This window comes from Dermacentor silvarum, chromosome 4 (assembly GCF_013339745.2).
Source record: "Dermacentor silvarum isolate Dsil-2018 chromosome 4, BIME_Dsil_1.4, whole genome shotgun sequence".
Lineage (NCBI taxonomy): Eukaryota > Metazoa > Arthropoda > Arachnida > Ixodida > Ixodidae > Dermacentor > Dermacentor silvarum.
The window spans coordinates 217,128,275-217,152,509 of record NC_051157.2 but is presented as its reverse complement, the minus strand read 5'-3'; the positions used below and the strand labels follow the sequence as shown (position 1 = coordinate 217,152,509).

The 24,235-nt window shown below is 44.8% G+C and overlaps 1 protein-coding gene across 1 annotated transcript; it reads left to right on the top strand.

The window, feature by feature from the left end:
- Positions 1 to 10,803: 10,803 nt before the first annotated feature.
- On the top strand, positions 10,804 to 11,234 carry LOC119449239 (uncharacterized). The gene is made up of 2 exons (XM_037712416.1): positions 10,804 to 10,857; positions 10,968 to 11,234. Exons 1-2 carry the CDS (start codon positions 10,804 to 10,806, stop codon positions 11,232 to 11,234), a joined length of 321 nt encoding a protein of 106 aa, XP_037568344.1.
- Positions 11,235 to 24,235: the final 13,001 nt, after the last annotated feature.

The window sequence follows — 24,235 nt, the reverse complement described above, 5'->3', positions numbered from 1 at the left end:
ATGACAGGAAAGTTGCTTATGAAAGAAAAAAGAAATGAATTGTTGTGTAAAGAAACATTTGTTTGTGATGTGCTGCTCCTGCATGTGTTGAAAATTTTACTGAGATGAAGGGGCCCTATTATCATGTGCACTGTTGCCACCCTGCACTAGTGCAAACATTGTTTTCATGACTATTTTTAGTTGCTCCTCGCATGTGTTCACCATGTGACAGCTTTAATGGGCTACTGCTATAAGTTAACACAACTTATTTTATAGGGGCGAGGCTGTGACCACATAACGGAGGGGACTCCTTGGCTATGGCTGCCGTGGTGCAACGTGTAATCTGGATGGTCGAGTCAGGTATGTATGAAGTGTAAGTGTTCCAAATAGGATCTCGGTATCATTCGTCGATAAGTTAGTCGACATATTACTCAACACAGCTTACTAAATTGAATAAATATTTATGCAACTTGCTGCTTATTTGTGTTCATAGCTGTTTTGCGCACATTATCAGGTTCTATAAGAAACTAGACCCAACATGTTGTGATGAGTATTTTTTCTTTCAACAATCACTTGGCTGCGATTAACATTACATTTTTGGTAAGTACACGGTGTGTTCATTACTTTTTATTTTGGTTTCATTGTTCTGAAACTGTTTTTCATGCTGTAGCTTTTATTTCTGATTTTCATCTGTTTATGCTACACGCTCGTGCAGTATCTGCGTATGTAAGAATTCAAAGTGTAGTGGGCCAAATTTGTCACAGGTCTAAGCACACGGCGTGCTTAGCATTGTTTAACATTTACAATTATTTGTCATGTTCCCAGAATAAATGCCACTGGCAAATGTACATTCGACGAGCTTGGAACTTCTTGAAATGATACATGAAGGCCAGTATTCACTGTGCGTAGCTACTACACCAGTGAGGTGTTTTCTAGTAAGCTTGCTATTTATTTATATTCGTGGCAAGCTATTCCGATGCATGCAAGTAGGCATTGCAGCAGTTGCGAGTCTGTCCAGTTACATTGTTTTTCACTTTACGTCAATACAGCATAGACCGCAGAGTTAGCTGGTAAATAGTTCAGTGTATTGATACTGTCTCATTAAAGAAACACACTACTTCGCACATAGTGCTTAAATGTCTGCTTGCTCTTATGGCATTTGCTGGTTATTGCAGTGTTGCTCATCAAATGCATTTGATTTCAACATGACCACACAGAACATTCTGATTGACACTAGTGTAATTTTAATAGTGATAATCAACCAGCCAAGGCTTAATTCTACAGCTCTCAAGAATTATTTCTAATACTTTGGGTTCCTTTCCATGTGTTCTGTTTCATTCTGTGTTTCATCAGCACAGTGGGCAGTCCTTTAAATTATTCATTCTACTTGGCGCTGTTCAGGTAGAAAATGTTAACCAGCAAGTCCAAATTATAATGCTATCGGTAAGACTTCTATTACTGGGTGGATGAATACAAAGTGCTATATGTAATTGTAAAAGTATTTTTGACAAAAATACCGGTGTCTAGAACAAGCACCATATGCACTGCAACTCTTATAGTGTTAAGTTGGGTAGGCAAGTATCTATGCCAAGTATACTTGCACATATACTTTCTACATATTAGCTAGTATTTTAGCTACATGAAAGAGCGTATGTTGTGACTGCTGAAGTCAAATTTATGATTGATGTGCCTGCCTGTTTTTGTTGTGCACTTACTGCTGTGGTGTCTTAGCATTGTAGCCATGTGACAACTGAAGTATTGCAACAATGTGTAAGCTAGCTTGCACCTACTATTGCTACAGTATTCCAACAGATACCTATCACCATATTTGTGCATTTTCTGAGAACCAGCTGTGTTGGCTATGTGCAATTTGTAGTATCCTTATGAGTTTGCCGGTCAGTTCACGTAACTTTTGATGACATAATTTACAGAGAGGGAAGGGAAACAGTACAACATGAATGCTGTTAAAAAGGGACTTTTTATTTTGATGGAAGGATTCAAAATAACAATAAAACTGGATGTGTGCTTATATCTTGCGCAAGTCCTATCAGAGGGAAGGCGGAAGTTGTAATACAAAGGCATAAAATCACGATAAACAGTATTTGCATTAAAAAAGGTGGATAAGCACAGACTAATTTCGTTCCCTTGTCATCAAGAAAGGGTGCTTTTTCATGCATTGATAACGGGGCTGGCTCACATGTCTCGTTTGTGTGGTATGCCTCACTGATTTCTCTTGGCACTCTTTCCCCGTTTGTGAAAACCGATGAACAATCTTAATCCGGCCTCAAGCCCTATCATGACAATGCACGGCCATGTCGAGCGAGCATACTGGCCTTTCGAGTGAAATGTGATGATTAACGTGTTCTCCTGGATGCATGTTGAGGCACCAGCCGGCCAGTCTGCCTCATGTACATTCGACCAAATATACAGATGATCAAAGGAATAGACCACACTAGCACTGACGGACACAAGACAAATTTGGTGGTATCTCTAACTAAGCAAGCCTCGCTTGCCTGGGTGCCTTTCTCACTTCACCTGTGGGCTGCTATGCACAACAGTCCACAAGTGAATTGAGAAAGGGGAGCAGGCAAGCGAGGTTTGCTTGGTTAAGGATACCACCAAATTTGTCTAGTGTGCGTGGCAGTGTGCTGTATTCCTTTCACAGGTGGTCAAATGTATACAGGACAGACTGGCTGTTATCTAAATACGTGCCAAATAAATCATCACATTTCACTCGAAAGGCCAGTATGCTCGCTCAACATGGCCGTGCATTGTCATGATAGGGCTTCAGGTCGGATTAAGATTGTTCATCTGTTTTCACAAACGGGGAAAGAGTGCCAAGAGAAATCAGTGAGGCATGCCACATAAATGATACGTGTAAGCCAGCCCCGTTATCAATGCATGAAAAAGCAACCTTTCTTGATGACAAGCGAACAAAATTAGTCTGTGCTTATCCACCTTTTTTAATGCAAATACTGTTTATCGTGATTTTATGCCTTTGTATTACAACTTCTGCCTTGCCTCTGATAGGACTTGCGCAAGATATAAGCACACATCCAGTTTTATTGTTATTTTGAATCCTTCCATCAAAATAAAAAGTCCCTTTTTAACAGCATTCATGTTGTACTGTTTCCCTTCCCTCTCTGTAAATTATGTCATCAAAAGTTACGTGAACTGACCGGCAAACTCATAAGGATACTACAAATTGCACATAGCCAACACAGCTGGTTCTCAGAAAATGCACAAATATGGTGATAGGTATCTGTTGGCATACTGTAGCAATAGTAGGTGCAAGCTAGCTTACACATTGTTGCAATACTTCAGTTGTCACATGGCTACAATGCTTAAGACACCACAGCAGTAAGTGCACAACAAAAACAGGCAGGCACATCAATCATAAATTTGACTTCAGCAGTCACAACATACGCTCTTTCATGTAGCTAAAACACTAGCTAATATGTAGAAAGTATATGCACAAGTATACTTAGCATAGGTACTTGCCTACCCAACTTAACACTATAAGAGTTGCAGTGCATATGGTGCTTGTTCTAGACACCGGTATTTTTGTCAAAAATACTTTTACAATTACATATAGCACTTTGTATTCATCCACCCAGTAATAGAAGTCTTACCGATAGCATTATAATTTGGACTTGCTGGTTAACATTTTCTACCTGAACAGCGCCAAGTAGAATGAATAATTTTAAAGGACTGCCCACTGTGCTGATGAAACACAGGATGAAACAGAACACATGGAAAGGAACCCAAAGTATTAGAAATAATTCTTGAGAGCTGTAGAATTAAGCCTTGGCTGGTTGATTATCACTATTAAAATTACACTAGTGTCAATCAGAATGTTCTGTGTGGTCATGTTGAAATCAAATGCATTTGATGAGCAACATTGTGGCGGGGCAATAACCAGCAAATGCCATAAGAGCAAGCAGACATTTAAGCACTATGTGCGAAGTAGTGTGTTTCTTTAATGAGACAGTATCAATACACTGAACTATTTACCAGCTAACTCTGCGGTCTATGCTGTATTGACGTAAAGTGAAAAACAATGTAACTGGACAGACTCGCAACTGCTACAATGCCTACTTGCATGCATCGGAATAGCTTGCCATGAATATAAAATAAAATAGCAAGCTTACTAGAAAACACCTCACTGGTGTAGTAGCTACGCACAGTGAATACTGGCCTTCATGCATCATTTCAATAAGTTCCAAGCTCGTCGAAATGTACATTTGCCAGTGGCATTTATTCTGGGAACAAGACAAATAATTGTAAATGTTAAACAATGCTAAGCACGCCGTGTGCTTAGACCTGTGACAAATTTGGCCCACTACACTTTGAATTCTTACATACGCAGATACTGCACAAGCGTGTAGCATAAACAGATGAAAATCGGAAATAAAAGCTACAGCATGAAAAACAGTTTCAGAACAATGAAACCAAAATAAAAAGTAATGAACACACCGTGTACTTAGCAAAAATGTAATGTTAATCGCAGCCAAGTGATTGTTGAAAGAAAAAATACTCATCACAACATGTTGGGTCTAGTTTTCTTATAGAACGTGATAATGTGTGCAAAACAGCTATGAACACAAATAAGCAGCAAGTTGCATAAATATTTAGTCAATTTAGTAACCTGTGTTGAGTAATACGTCGACTAACTTATCAACGAATGATACTGAGATCCTACTATTTGGAACACATACACTTCATATATACCTGACTCGATCCATCCAGATTACACGTTGCACCATGGCGGCCATAGCCAAGGAGTCCCCTCTGTTATGTGTTGACTTATAGCAGTAGCCCATTAAAGCTGTCACATGGTGAATACATGCGAGGAGCACCTAAAAATAGTCACAAAAACAATGTTTGCGCTAGTGCAGGGTGGCAACAGTGCACATGATAATAGGGCCCCTTCATTCTAGTAAAATTTTCAACACACGCAGGAGCAGCACATCACAAACAAATGTTTCTTTACATAACAATTCATTTCTTTTTTCTTTCATAAGCAACTTTCCCGTCATGTTTACTTGCGTATAAGTTATGTCAACACGCCTTGTCTTAAAAAGTAAGCTGTACTAGTAGCAAGCTGTGATTTTTTTCTCATAAACTGCTCGTAAACCGAAAACCTCATAAGCAGAGATTATTTACGACGTCGAAGCATTTATAAGCGAGGAAACGGGATTGCAGTAAGAATCGGTGAAAGAGCACATGGGTCGCTATTATGCAACTTCAGCAGAAAAGGGGGAGCTCACGCACAGGCGCACATGATCACGATTATTTCCGAACGTAATATTTCTCATCGGAAGAAGACGCTTATCAAGATTTTCAATGTTGCATTGAGGCAACAAACTTGCATAACTAAATTTTGCCAACCGGCACTCAGCAAGCATCAGCACAGGTATTACTGTTGTCGTGGGAGTACCATTTCCTACGCTCACGCACTCTGTGCACACACGAGGAGCACGCACAATGCGAGTGTAGTTAGCAAGCACGATTACTTACCTTTCGAATGGTACGACCCAGTTGAAAAGCGCTCTCCTAGTTGCCGGTGCTGCGTCGACGATGTCACTCCCAGCCAGCGCCTCCTCTATTTTTCTAAAAATAAAGGAGGCACTGTCCCAGCATACATGCGTATAGATGTTGAGACAATAAGAACCATTGAACAATCTATATCGTACATTATAGTTTAGCATAGAAAGAAATTCTATAATGTATTTTCGAGGTTCTTAAACGTGCATCCAATGCACTATACAAGCGTTTTTACTTTCCGCTTAAATGCGGCCGTCACGTCCTCAGTGCCTGAAGGCGAGAAGCGAAATATCACTGAAGTGGAACGTTTCAGAAGACGTCCTCAGTTGTTAGCCGTATTTCTGCGTATTATGTGGAATAGAGAATTGCGCGGCATCATTTCGCCGTTACTTCGCCTACAAGAAGCACGTGTATCGCTTTCACACAAAGGCCGCTGGCATTAGCGCCGATGAGCATACACCTGACTTTGGCTGTGGTGAAGCAACTGGAGAAAATGCATCGTTACTGATGCCTCAACTTCATCAGATACAAACAGTGATGACACTGCTTCGAACTTTGACTTCATTGCGACAATCAGGGAAGCATATAGCTATGTTCTACATCAGAATCATGGAAAAGTTGCAGCTACCGTTGAGTACCACAGATGAAATTTTCACCCTTGTGAAAGCCCTCATTCATGATGTCATAGAAGGGATGTTCAAAAAAACTGCAAAGCTCCTAGAGGAAAAAATGTGGCACCGTGCACAATAGAAAACCTGGCATGCCAACTGAATGCTGCGGATATTGTCAATATATTTTCCGACTTGACAAGTACTCACATGAGAAAAAAAATACATTTCGGAGCACTTTATTTACACTGAAGCTACTCAGATGCCACTGCAGACTGGCAGTTACAAAGACTTTACATGTTATATTTCTATCTCTAAACTGTCAACAAATTTCCTGAAATGCGAGGACTTGCTAGAATGCATTTCACAGTCTGTGTCAAAATCGCAAGATGTGCTCTATGACTTTGCTGATGGCAATGCATTCAATCAGTACCGTCAGCTTGCACAGGATGCCAGTCATAGCACTGTATTCCTGCTTTTGTACACTGATGAGATGGAGCTTGTAAACCCTCTAGGTGGTGCTGCTGGACGGCACAAAATTTTACTAGTTAACTTTTCTATTTTGAATCTGCATCCTCGGCATCGGTCAAAACTCAGTGCCATTCACTTGCTTCTAGTTGTGGAGTACCGTGTCATGCTACGGCATGGCCTGGCCTAAGTGCTACTGCCACTCGTGCAGGACCTAAATTTAATATAAAAGAATGGAGGGGGCACTGGCAGTCTGCACTTTAATGTTGTGACTGTGGCATTCTCTGGAGATAACCTCTCAATGCACCTCTTGGCAGGTCTCTAGTGCTGCTTTAGCAGCGGCACAGTCTGCCATTACTGCTTAGCTCAGCACAGACAATTGCGGATGCTGCATAATTTGGATGACTGTATCGAGAGGACAAGTGCAGCACACAAGAGCCACCTTAAAGCATTCACACTTGACCCAGCTATAAATGGGCCCTTGTACGGCATTACAAATGTATCGCCATTGCAAGGCCTTGAAAAGTTTGATGTCACTGAACAATTACCTCCTGATGCCATGCATGACATACTTGAAGGGGGTATTGACTGTGTTCTTCCCCACGTTTTGGAAGGTTTAGTTGCTGACGGAGTGATCCGCAAGCAGGACCTTGGAAAAAAATTGTCCTTCAAGTATGGCTTTCATGACAAAAAGGCCATACCTCCTGCCATTAGGGACGCATTTCGTAGTGGCAAAGCCAGCCTTAGGGGATCAGCAAGCCAAAAATGGTGCCTCTTTCGGCTGCTTCCCCAAATATATGCAGAGTACATTCCTGAAGGCAACCCTCATTGCATGGTGTACTTGGCATTCAGGCATCCCAAAGCCACTGAGAAACCAGCACTCTTCAAAGTTCACTTTCATGTAGGCACAAAAAGGCACTTAAAAGCGGATCCTAACGGCATATACTTCTGTTGGCATTTATATGTCACAGGCACCTTCCCTTCAGGATGCTCAATGGCTGGCTTTCGCATCGTTTCTGCACATTGAAAAAATGGCTATTTCGCCCCTGTTTTGCTTATTTGTCAAGATATAACTTCTGAACAATGCTTTGATGCACACATGCCGAAACCCATCTTTTCTTATGGCTGCTGGTGACATTGAACACGGGTTGACGAGGTGGAACGCATAGAAATGCATGTGGTGCGTTGTTGAAGGCTGTGGTTTGTCATGGCCCCTTTTGGTGCCGCATGCTTTCTATTTATGTGCCATATTGCCTGCATCTTCGAGTGTTACAGATGGATAATGGTCACCACGGTCGATTTTATTTGTAAGGCAAGTTACAATAAAGAATTGCCATGTATTGATTTGCAGACATCAACTGTGCCACTGTACGTATTACTAGTTGGCTTTGCATACAATGTTGTAGAAGTGTACTTTTTTGTTTTTTTGCTTCTGGAAGAACCATAATGTATTTGATCAGACTATTGTGATGCCTTATTGAAACTGTGGCAGACACCTGCTTATTTCTTCCACAGAGTCTTAAAACAGTTTCTTGCTCAGGTAGTGTGCTCTTGTTCATCATAGTATATTTGTTGTTACTTTTGTTATTTGTTAATTACATTACTTTCGTTTTTAATCATTGTAGTGCGATTCTTTAAAAATCATTGGATGGCAGTACTTTTGAATTGTGCAGATTTATTATGTTATTAGCTAGTAAAAGGTGACAGACTCTTAAATGGCAATTTGGGCGTGTTGATAATTTATTACAAGCAGTAGATGTATAACACAACTATGTATAGGCTTTTAAGGACTGGCACGGCAAAATAAGGCTGATAATTATGTGGACTAGTGGGAAAGAGGGATTTCATGAAGGAGTAGCTAAAAACTAATTCAGGACAACAACGATTCGAAAGCATTTTTGATGCATAACACCTAATGCTCGTGACCTCTGAACATGCAACATCTCACCTGTAAAGCTTGCCAGTTTGGCTGACAACACGTTAAGTTTGCTTTCGTTTGAAAGCAATTTTAAATTAAGATAGTGACGGAGGCAAGAGTAAATAAATGCACACTTTATTACAGCAAGGCAAAATTGCTTTATTATCACACACCTTTGCCAGCAATCTCGGTAATTTTTAAGCAGTCAAGATTGGTGGCATTCAACAACATTGATGGAAATTCATGAAACAATTATTGCAAGACATCACAACAAAGCAGCAAACACAACAAAATCGGCAATTGTGTCATTTATGGTTGGCTCTGGCGTCTGTATTTATTTTCAGAAGCCATGCAGGTTATAGAAGCAATTAAGTCGCGTCTTTTGATGTGCTGAACTTCCACTTCGATGATGTACATATAAAGGTCCAGTGCTTGTTCCAGTTAGCCATGTATTCTAAAAGGAATAAAAAATTGAATTGTGAAAATGTCATTCTCAAATGCAGTAACGCATGACACTGAAAAAAGTGGACAAAGTTTTTTTCAAACCGAATATGATGTAGAATGGTGCATGAAAAACAAATCAGATCACTTGGCCTTTGCTTTGAACCACGTAAACAACATATAGTTAAATAGCTGTAGAATAATATGTTACAATTTGCATAAAAACTTGACAAGAGACTACAGTTGCTTTCAAATTCCGCCCCCACCGCAATCGGCCACAGGAACCGGAGTCGAAGCCGCGACCATAAGGAAATAAAGCACCATAGCCACTGCGGCTATAAATTTCAGTGGCGATCGATTTCGGGATACTATCGGTCACTTTCTGCACCGCTTTCATTACACGTACGCGTTTACACATATTTGTTTTTGTTAACGCAACTTAATAGGCACTTTCGCACTAATAATAATGGCACGACAGCCGCATGTACCGCGAGAATAAAGAAAAGAAATATCCTTAAGCATTATCCCCTACATGAGCAAGAAGATCTAGATTACCAATACATTTTAAGGTCTTGCTTGCATCTCGGTGCAGTAAATACTATCTAACAGGACTGCGTCTAAAATGTATATAGCCTATTGCTGAGAGCAATTCGTATGCGCATACCAATGATCGAGAATAAAATAACTTGCCTGTTTTGCGATCAACCTTCCTCCACCGACGTTCATGATATCGCATGCGCATCGTTGCGCGATGAAGTATCCACGCAGCACATTGAAGGCACTCAAACACAGTCAGTGGGTGAAGTGATCGCCTATGGTGCTCGTAGAGATGGAACCGATCGGTCGCAGCCGATGAAATCGCCATGCGCTACACGGGATCACGGCGCAACTCATTTTCAGGTCCCGGGGTGCTCGCGCTAAGGGAGGAAAGTTCCTCCATTTACGATTGCCGCAAGAGGGCGCAGCGCGCGAACCTTGCTCGAAGGAGGAACTCGCTGGCCTGAAGGAGGAACAGAGCCCGTTGCTCCATTCTCACTCCCTTTTTTTTTAGAGTGTACTCTGATCGTCGTCTTCACCGTCTTTCTGGCGCATTCTTCCATGCTCGATAGGATGCGGGAATAGCGCGTAACAATAAGGTGAGCGCTCCCTTATACCATCGACTTGGGTCTCCGACGCGCCTTCCATTGGGTATTCGTCGGTGCAGACGTACGCATGACCATAATAAGTGCTGATTTTCTAACCCACTTCGCCCTCAGTGTTGATCTCCACGCTCATCAACTCGTCGACACGACAATCAGTATGTCTATACAAGGAATCCTCGCACCTACGACATTAACCACTGGAACGGCGCCTCAGGTACAATCATCTATGTACGCCTCAATTCTGTCAGACTTCCCAGCCATCACAAAACCTTCCAACCTCGATCTGCCAGTACGTCGCAACGTCACACATCACGTTGTCACTACTGGCCCTCCAGAGTTTTGCCGACACAGACGCTTCGCTGCGGACCGCCTTGCCATCGCCAAAAGAGAATTCGACCACATGCTGCAACTGGGCATCATCCGTCCTTCGTCGAGCAGTTGGTCATCAGCTGCCCACATGGTTCCCAAGCGTGACCCTGGGGATAGGCGCCCGTGCGGCGACTACCGTGACCTTAATGCGCGCACCATCCCTGATCGCTATCCCCTCCCCCACATTAACGACTTATCTGCCAACTTAGCGGGAGTGGTGATATTCAGCAAGATGGATTTGGTAAAAGCCTACCACAAGATTCCGGTTGAGCCAGCGGACATCCCTTAGACTGCAATTGTGGCACCATTCGGGCTTTTCGAGTACGTTCGCATGCCGTTCGGGTTGAGAAACGCTGCTCAGACGTTCCAGAGGTTCATCAACGAGGTAACCCGAGGACTCCCCTTCGTATTTGCATATCTCGATGACCTCCTTGTGGCTAGTGTTTCCCACGAACAGCTTGCGACCATTAGCGCCTGCTATTTTCTTGGCTCCAGGAATACGGCCTTCTCACCAACCCCGCACTGTGCGTCCTCGGTATCGACGACATTGAGTTCCTCGGAAACCGCATGACTCGCGAGGGAATCAGACCATCTGAAAAGAAGGTTCAAGCCTTGTGCGAGTTTCCTCGCCCAACATCAATCCGAAAGCTCCGCGAGTTCATTGGGCTGCTCAACTTCCACCGCCGTTTTCTCGCCAACATCGCCCGCATTATCATACCACTCACCGACCTACTTAAGACCACGAAAGCTCCGTCTTCCTAACTAACTTGGATGTCTGACGCCGAAGCGTCCTTCGAAGCTGCCAAAAACGCATTGGCGGATGCCACACTACTGGTGCATCCTTTGCACGTTGCACAAATGCGTCTCATCACCGGCGCATCTAGTACGGCTGTCGGCGCGGTTTTGCAGCAGTTCCAACGCAACTCCTGGTACCCACTCGTGTTTTTCTCGCAGAAACTGAAACCTGCAGAAACGCGATACAGCACGTTCGGTCGTGAGCTGCTGGCGGTATACTTAGACATTTGACATTTCCGACACCTGCTGGAGTGCCCAAGCTTTCACGTCCTCATGGACCATGAGCCTTTGACATACCCTTTTCGCGGTAACCGCAACATTTATACCGCACGAGAAATACGGCCCCTCAACTTTATCTCCGAATTCACCGTGGACGTTCCGTACATTGAAGGCCCAGTCAACGCGCCTGCAGGTGCTCTCTCCCGTATCGACGCAATATCGACGCCCATACTTGACTTCGAAGAAATCGCCGTGGCGCAACTTACAAACGTCGAACTTCGGGACATCCGCTCATCCACCACGTCACTGGCGCTGTCCGACGTTCCCCTTCCTTTTTCTTCGGGCACCATCGCTGGCGACGTCTCACGGGGTCAAACACGTCCGTTTGTCCCACTCGAGCTCCTCCGTCAAATAGTCGACAAGCTTCACTGCGCAAGTGATCCCGGAGTTGGTGCTACGCAGTGTCTCATTACGACACGCTTTGTGTGGCCGAGTATGAACTCTGACGTGCACCGCTGGGGGCGTGAATGCCTTCACTGTCAACGCTCCAAGACGACACAACACACGAAATCGACAATTAACTCCTTTTGCCCACCCGACGCTCGGTTCGAACACGTTAACATCGATATCGTTGGCCCACTCCCACAATCCAGAGGTGCTCGCTACATCTTCACTTGTGCGGACCGTTATACCCGCTGGCCTGAGGCGTTTCCTCTCACCGACGTAAGGGCACTTACCGTGGTTTCTGCGTTTGTTATTGGCTGGATATCACGCTTCGGGTGCCCCAGCGTTGTTACCACAGATCGTGGCTGACAGTTTGAATGCGATCTCTTCCGCGAACTCACGTGCCTACTTGGCGTCCGCCATGTCCATACCACCGTGTACCACCCATCGGCCAATGGAATGGTCGAACGCATTCATCGTCAACTTAAAGCCGCCTTGATGGCTCGCCAGGCTCGCTCTTCTTGGGCTGAAGAACTTCCTCTCGTCTTGCTTCCTGGCCCTAGCCGCGATGCATTGTCGACTGGCGTTTTGTCAGCGAGGACATGACTACAGCCAGCCACGTTTTTGTACGGCGTTAAGTCATCCTACCTTCCCTAACGCCTCCCTACGACGGCCCTTTCAAGGTGTTCAGCCGGACAGAAAAAAAAAACACCGCATATCCACGGGGTGAATGATGATGAGTGGGCGAAGCTCCGGAGGGAATAATCGGTTAACCGTGAATCTTCCGTGTAATTCGCCCAGTCTCGCCGCACTAAATCGAACGATTGACTTCCACCAATGACACGTGCCATATGTGACGTCATTCTTATTTTATAACAGCGCCCTTCATTATAATTGCACCATCTCCCGCTGAAGGGGACGCTAGCACAAACGCGTTAGAAACGTGCAGTACTCTCTAGTAAGGGGGAGAGGCCACAGCGCCTTACGCAGCCGTTTACACATGCCGGAACGTGCACCGGTTTGCCGACGCCATCAGTGTTTAGGAATACGGGGGTAAGGCGGAGAGGCCACAGCGTCCTACACCAGCTTCTTACACGGGCCGTAACGCGCTAGCACAAACGCGTTAGAAACGCGCAGTCTTTCGTTAATGTTGGGTATTTATTGTCATCGTGGTGCGTGTGTCCATGTGCGCTTCTTAGCGTAGTGGTTAGCGCCGCGCTTTCGGAAGCGAGGGGTCCCTGGTTCGATTCCGCGCTACGGACACAACTTTCGGAATTTTTTTTTCTTTAAAGTAGACGTGGCTACCTATTACGACGACTACTACTACTACTACAGAGGAGGGACAGACCCACATCCTAAGGAGATTCGCCCTTAAAAATATCACCATCCAGCTCTACGGGCGTCAAGAAGTCGTGGCTAACGACAGAGTCAAACCCGCCTACCTGGCGACCATCTAGCGGCCATCGTCATCATCATCGACCGCCTTTTATTTATGGTGCGCGCAAATGCATGTGCATTGCGCGCGCATGTGCCCCGTTCCTCTTGCTGCGTGCTGCGAGGTTAGAAGAAGAAAAGAAGAATAAATAATCTCTTCTGCCCCTGCCATCGGCCTGAACGGTCCATTGTTCTTTCGCTCGCTGATTCACGCATTGTTATAGTGGCCCTAACCTCGGTCTCTATACTCTTGCATGAGGTAAAACGAAATTATTGGTGGCTGTATAAGTTTGCAAGGAGGCGGATCCCTTGAAAGGACATCTACGCTTCGGAAAAACAGCTGTTGACGTACGGCAAGTAGAAAGCCTGTGTAGTAAGAGTAGAATTAAGAAGGACCACTAGGCAGAAAACTCCCCACGAGACGTAAAGAGGGCGTCGTGCCATGGTGCATTCATGTCACTCATTCCTTCATAATTTTGAGGCAACAGAGCGACTCCTCATAATCACTACTGCTCTGATGGGTTGCGTGAGTCTCCCTCGCTTTTTTCTATACCCCAATCCTCGAAACCAGATTGAAAGCATGAAGATTGGGGGCGTGAACCGAGTTTTTTTAGGCTCTTAAACTTACTTTTCTTTTAGTTCTATTTTTTAATGTTTGAGGCCATACGTGCCTTTTCGACTTTACAGAGCGCTTCCAATTTTTTGAGACTAACCCACCCTTCCCCTGGCTTTTTCTTTACTTATTACCGGAGCGGTAAAGTTTGCTAAAAATATCCCTTTGACCGCGAACTGGAAGAACTCGCTATCGGTTTTTCTTCAAGTCCAGTTTTCAGTCAGGGGCTGCCTTGCTAATTAACCTCGAGAAAGGAAGTTTCCGCGAGAAGCAAATTATGTTCTTTTCCCAGAACTTAGGGGACGCGCCCCCCAAACTTTGTCGTATGGCGATAAGTTTCCAGAATTCTAGTTGCCTTTTTGTGCGTCACCAAGATATGTAAGAAAGAAACCAGCAGCTGAGTCGGACACTGAAGAGAGATGGGAATGTGAAGGAACAAAACAAATTGCAAGAAATTCCTCGAAGGCTGTGACAGCGGCAACGTCCAGAACGCGACTCGAGCTGCCACACACTCTCACCCTGTGCCTAAATTTGTGATTATAAGAAGCAGTAGAGCTCTGCGGTAGACTCAGTCAACAATGAAAGACGCCATCCTGACTCTCCGTCACATTCAGTCCGAGTTTGGCCCAGGGTTCTTCATTAAAAGCGAGGACCCACTACTTCGGCGTCACTTCTTCTGCCGCGTATTAAAAGAGGCCACAATGAAACAGACGACTGGCGGCTGGTGCCAAGCTTAAAGGAGGATTGTTCTTCCAACTCTAACGGTGGCGCTCCTTGAAGCTTTGGGTCTCGCTCGGTGAGCTGCGAACCGGAAACCACCGTGGCAATGCTGCGTGCGGAATTTTTCTAAAGTACGTATAAGTTCGAAGACAGCCAGAAAGTAAAAAGAAAGTTGGAGACCATACAAAATTGGCTCTGTGCGCTCGTGCTGAAGACTTAAACTTTTTTTGTTCGATTAAAACACCCAGGTATAGCAAAATTTCATTTAGAACCGGACAGAAAGGTACTATTATATTTCACGTATGATTTATTTTTTTCAACTTTTCGTCACGTGCAAGGCGGACATCAAAGAAACAAAAAAATTTTATGCAACTTTTTCGTTTTTGGTTTCTTTCCTCAGTACGCGAAATGAAATGAAAGTCTTCATAGAAATACAGACGTGAACAGCTTCAATCTTTTCGACGAGCCTCGCATGGCTACGGGCTTATAACTTCATGCACCAGATGGGTATCATCAAAGCAAAGAGGAGCCGAATTTTCTCTACCACGTTGTATCGAAAGTAGTGATTTGGAAGGAACAGGACGGGATATAATATATTTATTTTGCAGATTAGAATAAATTTCAACTATAGTTTCACTGCTTTTCTTAGTTGGTTTTCCCAGGTAGACTTTAGTAACAACTGTAATTGAAAATAGGCTAAAGAAGGCTTTGATTAAAAATGGGATTCGTCTTTGCGATGAGGAACAGCAGCAGGAATAACAGAATACATGATTCTCGCAAAGACGACCTGATTATCCTCCATCTCATTCTTGTGTTGAATACGTTCTAAAAAGATCCTTCATGCCGAAGTAATTGCTTTATTTTTCAACTCTTCTGATTTTCGCGGTCTGTGTAGTACGCACATAATTTCGGGAGAAGGAAGGAAGGAAGGAAAATGAGAGGCGAAAGGCAGAGAGGTTAACCAGGTTAAGTGTCCGGTTGGCTACTCTGCACGGGGGGATGGGGTAAGGGCAGAAAAGAATTTCGGGAGAAATTTCTGCCTGTGCCAAATAGGCAAGAAAAAAAGCCCTTTGTTCCGTAATACCCAAAGTTCCCTAATGAAATACGTTGTTTTCAGCGGAGCTGCCACACGTCCAAATTTATTAAATTTCACCCAGTGATGTCGATGACCGCATCTTCTGAAGTCAGAAATATTAAGGCATGGAATAACGAATAAATATTTGACTTCGAAAATAACGAAATCATTTCCCTTCATGAACAGTGAAATTATAAAATCAAGCACACTATGGTACCTTAAGCTTGAGTGTGTTGCTGTCGTTCACAACGTTGCAACCAACCATAGGAACATTTGTAATTATTTGTCGGTTCCGAATAATGTTTGGTAATGTTCGTGCGAAGTTAAATGAGTGTGAAATAAATACTACCTCTGTTAAATATTTTAGCAAATGGCCGTTATCAGCCATGCTTCCCTATAAGTTGAGATAACTTATTTTGCACCCAGTTTATGTTTGCTGGAGACGGAAATCATGTTCCGTGGAATGTTTGATGAAACCATCCTGACCAGATTCGAAGCGTTTCAAATAGTTATTGAACTCTGCTTTTTTTCGCTTATTTTTCTGTTATACGACTTTCTTTTGTATAGTGACCTCAATAAAATAAAAAAGGCACATTCTCTATATTTGTGTAAAATTAGAGACGTCCTACATTGTTTGTAAACAAGGTTCAATTGGCGTGGACAAATTACAGGCCTGCGCAGTAAGTCACGTATGCCGGTTATCTGGAGCGTTGTAACTGTGTTACACGAACAAAGCAGAGTTTAACATGCGGCCTCGTCAAATTGTGAAATTTAGCTAGATCACATTTAGCGAAAATTAGGGCAACTTTATCCTCGCTAAGCAAAATGAGCGTGGATGATATTCAGCATTTTAAAAATTTCTTTGCCAAGAGCCCGAATGGCGTTGTAGGCTACAATGTTCAAATGAACCAGTCATACAGGGATTAATTATTCCATGCTGTTTGTGAAGGGGGCATCGGCAGGGCAGATTTGCTTCATGGTGGCAGTGCTAAGAGGCGACTACACAAACCGCAGTATGATGGAAAAAAAAAGTTTGCCTTTGTTTTTGGGTGCTTTTTTTTCATTCTTTATTCAAACAAAACTCGCAGCGCCATTGGCATTATTGCGAGGGGCATAATACAGAATAAAACAAAACCAACAGAATTTTGGCTCACAACCTCAGCCGATAACAAATTCCACTCCGATATGGTCCTCGGAAAGCAAGAAAACTTAAAAAGGTTAGTCATGGGGGCATACTGCCGAACCTTGAACACATGGTCTCATAGGCTGGATAAGTAATATGGAGGACGCAGATATGACGATGCCTTGATTCCAGTTTGATTATTATATATAGTGTAAAAAAGCTTCAGACGAAGATTCTTGCGGCGTTCGCTTAGAGGAGTCCATGCTAGATTTCTTTTTCATTCCGTTGCACTATCAAACCGTTTGTACCGCCCCAGGACATACCTTGCAGCACTATACTGCATGCGTTCCGACGCTTTAATTCGTACAGAACGGGACGGATCCCAAACAGGGCAGGCGTACTCAAGTAATGGCCTTATGTAGGCTTTGTATGCAGCCTTTGACGTGACTTCCCACGTGCTTCAGATTCCTTCGAAGGAAACCAAGTGAAGCTCCGGCCTTGCGCACGATGCTTTCAATGTGCTCAGACCATGATCCATCCTCAGATAAAGTCACTCCGAGATACTTGTACGAAGATTCTTGGCGAACAACTTGATTATCTAGATAGTAGCGATACCGCAGTTTATGAACTTTATTGTGAAGCTGACATGCACGCATTTATTAATGTTTAAATTCTCTGTTTAAACTGCACCACATTTTGATACGATGGAGATCTTCCTGCAGTTGTACGCAATCCGCCCCACTGTCCACATTACAGTACAGTGCAATATAATCAGCGAACAGACGTACAGTTGACTTGATTTCATTAGCGATATCATTAATAAAAGTAAGGAACAGCAGAGGTTCGAGCACGGCACCCTGTGGAACCGCAGATGTTACATCAACACACGGACAACATTTACCATTCAGAACAACTTGCAGTTTCCGTGATGTTAAATAGTCCATTATTCATTTTTTAACAGAGTTAGTCAGAATGAGGTAATCCAGCAGGCAGATTTAGTCTCGCAAGAGTGTCGGCATTTGCCTCCCCGAGTACTGTGTATTGCGACCACGTCGCCACCGTCTTTCCTAACTAACTAGAGCATTTGCCTATAAAAAGCTACGCGTAGACGGTAGGAGTCGTGAGGAGACCTTCCTCTATCAAAACGTCTCACTCTAGCAAGATGAGCCCTCTCGCATCGGGCACAACGCAGCTTAGACGGCGCAAACCCGATGTCGCGTCTTGAGTTGCATATATCGCCCTCACATGGTGGTGGCTTATCAAATCACTCTGTTGGCTTGCTGGTTGTTTAGCTAGCGCGTGAAAAGTTACTTGCAGTCTGGCAGCAATGGTAACAAACTTTCAGTGCCCTAAAAATACAGTTTTGTGGAGGAAGAAATGTGTCAGAGTATAACTAACGTACAGTGCAGTTGTCGTCTTCAATGCTATTGTGACATCCGTAACAGTTTTTAGTCGCAAAACGAGGGTCGACACAAATGTAATCCTTTGCTATGGATGCACGTTCAGTCAACGATGACGGTCCTTGTCCTCAAACAACAAGCAAGAATGTCGAGTTGGTGACTAGAGGACCCTAAAGAAAATCTTCCACCGCGAATATCACGTAACCATCGCGTGGCATGATACTATGGGTGAATGCGCTTCTCCCGTGCTTGACAAAGAAGCGGCCTTTCAATAATGTACACATGCTTCGAATCTCTAAATGATCGTTTGTTAATTGATTGCCGTCCGATATTGCCGTCCGGTTGCCGTCCGATGCCGTCCGAGTGCTTCTTTAAACACACATCGTTACACAATCAAAAAGCTTACTTGCTAGACCAGTTAAAACACAATTACGTGTGTACCCTTTACTTATGATTTCTTTTGTAACAGAGTGACAATAATACTCAATTGAAAGTAGTAAACATTGGGATGTCTATCACTTCACGTCAATTGAGTATTGCCTATGTGGAGTCTAGCTTCAGAATTATACGTGTTTTTCCAACCAGGGACTTCGCGTCACAACGCTCTTGCCCAGGAGCCTACTGTGTCACTCTAAGATGTATAATTTCTCCTCGAGGTGCAAAACGTAAGCCCATTTGAAGTGTTAAGTGTGTATATTTTGGGTTGCTGGCTACTTAGGCTCGTTCAGTATTGCACAAATTGATGCCAGATGGCCCAAGGAGCTCATGCAATGTGAACAGTTGTATGTGTGATAGGAATGGCAAGACCATGGAATGACCAAGAAAAATACCATGGCATGACAAAAACGCTTACCACAATGGCATGACGATGATGGTTTGACAATATTACCTTGGCGACGACGTGGATGGTATGAGGACAATAAGACATAGAGACGACTACAATCATGAACAAATGGGCATGGTTACGACGGCATGGGGATCATGGCACCATTCTGGCATCAAGACAGCTGCATGACTGCGGCCAATTTCGAAGGCAATGAAACGTGCAAGACCGGCATATATCTATATAGATACTAGAAATTGGTGGAAGTCGGTAAATAATTATTGACATTAAAAAGAGATTAAAAGAGAAAGCGTAGCATGCCTATGATTTTTCTCATTAGTGTACAAACGACATTGTTTGGGTTATAAAAAAGAAAACCAAAGGTAGAATGACAAAATTGCCTTAGTCTCTTACTACGGCACAGTTACATTGGTGATTTCATGAAAGCTTACCATTCTAAACATAACAAGGGAAAAATATTTACCCACCTAATAGTAGCTTGAAGCTAAAAAAGCCTTGTTCTGTGAAAGCTACAAAAGCCTTCGTTCTGAGAAACCCGTATCAGATTCCCTTGGTGCTTGGTGCAATAGTCGGGTGGAGGACAATATTTTTATTTCATGAAATTTCCCCCGATTTGGTGGCTTTCGTGGAGCTGATCGGCCATATTCAGTCTCCCAGTGCTTTCATTTACCGATTAATTCTTCCTTGCTCGGCGATCTGCAAGACTCCTTGCTAGCTCAGATAGTAGAGTGAGCATTGCGGTAAGGTGTTGGTCCCGGTTTTAAATTCCAGACCATTAGGAATTTTTCTTGAACTGTGAAGCTGGATTTCTGAGAAACCCCTCCCCCCTACCAACATATGCGCAATGGGAGACGATCCGCCGTTGATCCGAGCCTAAGGTTTGGCTGGCCCTGATTCGACGAGCAAGAGTGGTGGCGGCAGCCATATTGGGGCCGTGGAATAAGGGCCCCAACCACATCAATCCTTTCACGATATAATAAAGTTTATTTCTTCTTCTTCTAATGGGTGATTCATGCTACAGTCGTATAGATGACAATATTTCCTTTCATTAACTTCCTTACCCTCGGAGGCTTGCGCAGAACTGATTTGCCACAGCTTAAATATATTCAATTACAACAGGTGCAGAAAGTGTCGTGATAGCTGGATGAAATACAAGAATGTACCCGGTACCTGTTTCTTAAAGTCCCGACGCATGTAGCAAGGGATACGCATCTTGTTCAATGTATACGTGAGCTTATGAGTCTCAGAGTCCGTATGCGTGTGATAAAGCGAAGGGCGAGCAGCCACACGATACTCGCATATATGAGCACTTGATTGCGCGTCGCACTGTGCTGCAAGATCACCTTCGGGGAAAGCGTTCGTGTGTGTTTTTGAGGAAAATTCTTAAGTGGCGCAAAACAGGCAATCGCGATCGACAAACCTGATCCCGATAGGGCTCGATCGCGATTTAATGTACGCCGCCTACGACACCCGCATAATAATTTTGAGCACTTGCCTATTATGGCATCGTTGGGCATCACATTTCTCGCCACCTCGGCCCACAAGCATCTCGTCACGTGCTTCGAATGGTGGTGTCTGCGCTGCGCCGGCCAAAGTGCAGGCGGAGCCTCAACACAGGCGACCCTCGTTTCATTATTGATGGCGTCTATCTTAATTGTACTACACTGGAACCAGTGGCCACTCCCGGCGTCTCAGCACAATTCCGAAACCACAACAACCTGCTTCGCGCGCCAGAAGTTACATGCCAGCTGCGTCACGACAGCTGGCACTTCCGTTGCGTACGGTCAAAATGACGCTCAAAATCAAGCACTTCCTGACGCGCGCGCAGCCTGCGCGCTTCCCATCTCTAGACGCGTAGGACAAGCGCGCATGGCTTCGCAGATGCGTGACGCGTAACCAGGCGCGTACGATTAGCTTCATGTGGTTGGGCCTTACGACTTAGGCCCACTGTTGTTCCTCTGTTGTTCCTCTGGGTAAGAAACTCAAGTCAAAGCAGCTTGCTGCAATTCCATGCTCATTTTAATTGATCTAGGCTTAGAAGCTGCCTTTACACCAACTAATAATATAAGCAGACGCAGTATTTCTCAAAATTCTGGGACACATTCATATTTCAGTTCAATATTGTAGTAAAATACCAAAATGCACCAAACTTTCGTTCCACTTCAACAAGTCCTAAGCCAAAAGATTCCACAGGCAAGTTAGAGGCTTGTCAGAAAGGTGGATTGACCAATTGAAACAGAACAAATATAATTAGGCCATTGACTCCGTTCACTAACGAGCTGACAAACACATTTACGGAGTCATTAGCCCTTTCCACGTCTTAGGACGCACTGCATGAACGACCTTGTTTTCCAATTAAGGCAGCGATCAGACGATGCAGAAGAAAGCAAACTCGCAGTAGTTTACCTATGGCACTAATCCTTTGCTGCTTGAACCCACTGCACTTCGTTAATGCACTAGTTACTCTCGCAAGAGAAGACATGAAAGATAAAGTCGCGCTTACACACGGATTGCAGCGTAGCCCTGGTGATTTCAATGCGAGTGCAACGTCAGGTAGCACGGAAGGCACTCAACGGGAAGGGAGAATGGCGGCTGGCTGATCAAGCCAAGCGCGAAGGGTCCCTCGCTGGAGGGCCCCCTCCATAATCCTGAAACCGTTTGGCAAGAAAAGGAGGACTGTTTCTTGGCGGTGGTGACAAGGCGTTATCGATTTCGTAATGGCCGATGCGCATGAACGAATGCACCGGCCACTCCCCATTACCTTCGTTCGCCGTCGCATTGACCGGCCAACTAAGGTGCCGTCGCGCGCTTCTCCTTAATGGCGACGATAAGCGCCCACGTAGTGCTTATCCGCACCACGGACTCCCCTGACTCCTGGTTCGTTCTGCGCGGACTTTTTTTTTTCTTTTCCTGGATAATCGTCGTCGATAACCGGTAGTTTTGCTGGAAAGAAGATTTATAGAAAAGCAGAATGCGCAGATTGTTCTAGCCTCAAAGCTACCCTAAGCGGTACAGTCTGTGTCTGAGCTCAGTGTAAGCTCTTGTAGACCACTTTGGTAAAGTTCTAGAGGTCAATACAGGAGCTGTAGCGATGGAAGTTTCTGTGTGTGCTAACACTTCGACACGTTGCGTTCTGTTGCGGTTTCTGAATGGACACTGGTTTTACTCGCCAAGCCACATTATATCATCTCTTATACGCGGTGTGATTGGAGGATCGTAAAGGACAACGCTTTTGACCTCTTGTGCTTTTTAATCTGTGCATGCTGAAAAGGGTCGCTATTGCTTCAAAGCGCTAAAAGAATTTTAGAGCACCACGCTGGCAGTACATTAGCTAATGGTCAGTGGCTCCAGCATATTTTCCACGTGATTTGCGCGACAAATGAAGAGAAATCACCGCATTACACGTGTATTTTGAGTTTCTTTCCCCCTGACCGCTTTTCACCGGCTACCAAATGTGAAACGTTACTGAAGGGCGGAGAGCACACTGCCATATATCCGGATATACTCGATTCTTGTAGCCGATCCTATCTGATGTCGGCGTGTGCACCGAATGTAGTGTAATCAGACTGTATGACTACTGTGACTAGTGTTGTTCATTTTAGAACTTGTGCGAGCACCAATAATGGCGATAGCACCTTCCATAGGTGAAGTACAATAGCTGACGCATCTGCCCACCAGATCAGATTCCGACAATCGACGAGTGTGCTCGCTGCTATCATTGTGCTACTTGTTTTGCTGGGCACAGGTTCGCACGATAAACATTTAGTTTCGTGGCTTTCGTTGCGCCTATGTATTTTCCGTCACGACAACGTGACATCTGCTGGAGGTGCTTCGCTGTGTACCGGGCCACCACCACCGCTCTACAAACGAAAGGCCAAGCCGAGAAGAACCGTTATCGCACCCGAGACCAGTGAGCTAGCCACAGGCTATAACGACTGCCATCGGAGCACGAAATTATACATGAGAAGTCCAGGGAGATCACAGCGAAATCAACAGGCACCATGCCTGCAGCAATTGCAGTAATGCCGCCTACAGCAATTGTGCTGCAATAACCAAGAGATTCACCGACCTTTCGCGGATCATCGTTTCAAGAATCGGAAAGCTGGTTGGAGATGAACGGACGAAATTATCGCTACTTTTAACAACTCTAACTGCGAAGAGAAGCTAAGTCATGTCTTTATCTCATTGGGAGACGCCGCAAAACTTGGTTAGAAAACCGGAAATCCAGCCTCACAACGTGTGACCTGTTTCGCAGCACCTCCCTGGCGACCTTCACAAGCGTCATGGGCCAGGAAAGGGTAGATGCTTTGCTAGAAGGCTGAGTACAGCAACGAGATCATCGCAATTTTCCCGGAGGAAATTAATAGCCTATTCCACCACACTAACCCCAACATGTCAGAGGAGAAGAAACTTCGCTTCCTAATGAGGGCTGTTAAGCAAGAACTCTTCACTTGATTGATTCGCAATCCGCCCAAGGCTGTACGCGGAATGCTTGATGGAGGCCACGGCAGTCTGAAAGACGCTAGAAGAGCGCACTAGGTAATAAACCGCCAAGTGCTTACGCCGAAGTCGGAAGGCCAAGTGCTTACGCCCGAAGTCGGAAGCCAAGTGCTTACGCCGAAGTCGAAGTCCAAGCACTAGCCTTTGCGACCTCTGAGGGAATAGCGGGACAATTTACGCGAAGAACTGCGTACAGCCTTTCCTACGCTGCAGTCTCAAATAGCTTCGATCGCTGACATCGTCCGTGAAGAAACCCATCAGTCGTGGGGAGTTCCTGAACCGCCGCAACCTCATCCGGAAGCGTTGAGTTACGCCGCCGCTTCCCGCCGTGAAGTTTCGCTGCCACGCCAGCGCCTGTGCACTGTGATGTCGAAATCGTCCTCAGCCGCCACAGCCACCACCGCCCACCCACCCACACGTCGACCCGCGCAACACCGTATGGAGACTGGCGGTTTGGCCTGCCACTCACCACCGCCCGCTGTGCTATCACTCGGAAAGCCGGCCACATTACCGCCTTTGCCCGTACCGCCAGATTGGAGTACAAGGATTGAGCGTGAACGCCGCGGCCCGCTAGAAGGGTGGCGACCACAAGATAA

Bases quoted from the DNA above. Each gene is read 5' to 3' on its own strand.
- LOC119449239 (XM_037712416.1), top strand. From the start codon at position 10,804: ATGCCGTTCGGGTTGAGAAACGCTGCTCAGACGTTCCAGAGGTTCATC. The intron at 10,858-10,967 runs GTAACCCGAGGA...TCTTGGCTCCAG, and splicing joins TCCAGAGGTTCATCAACGAG to GAATACGGCCTTCTCACCAA.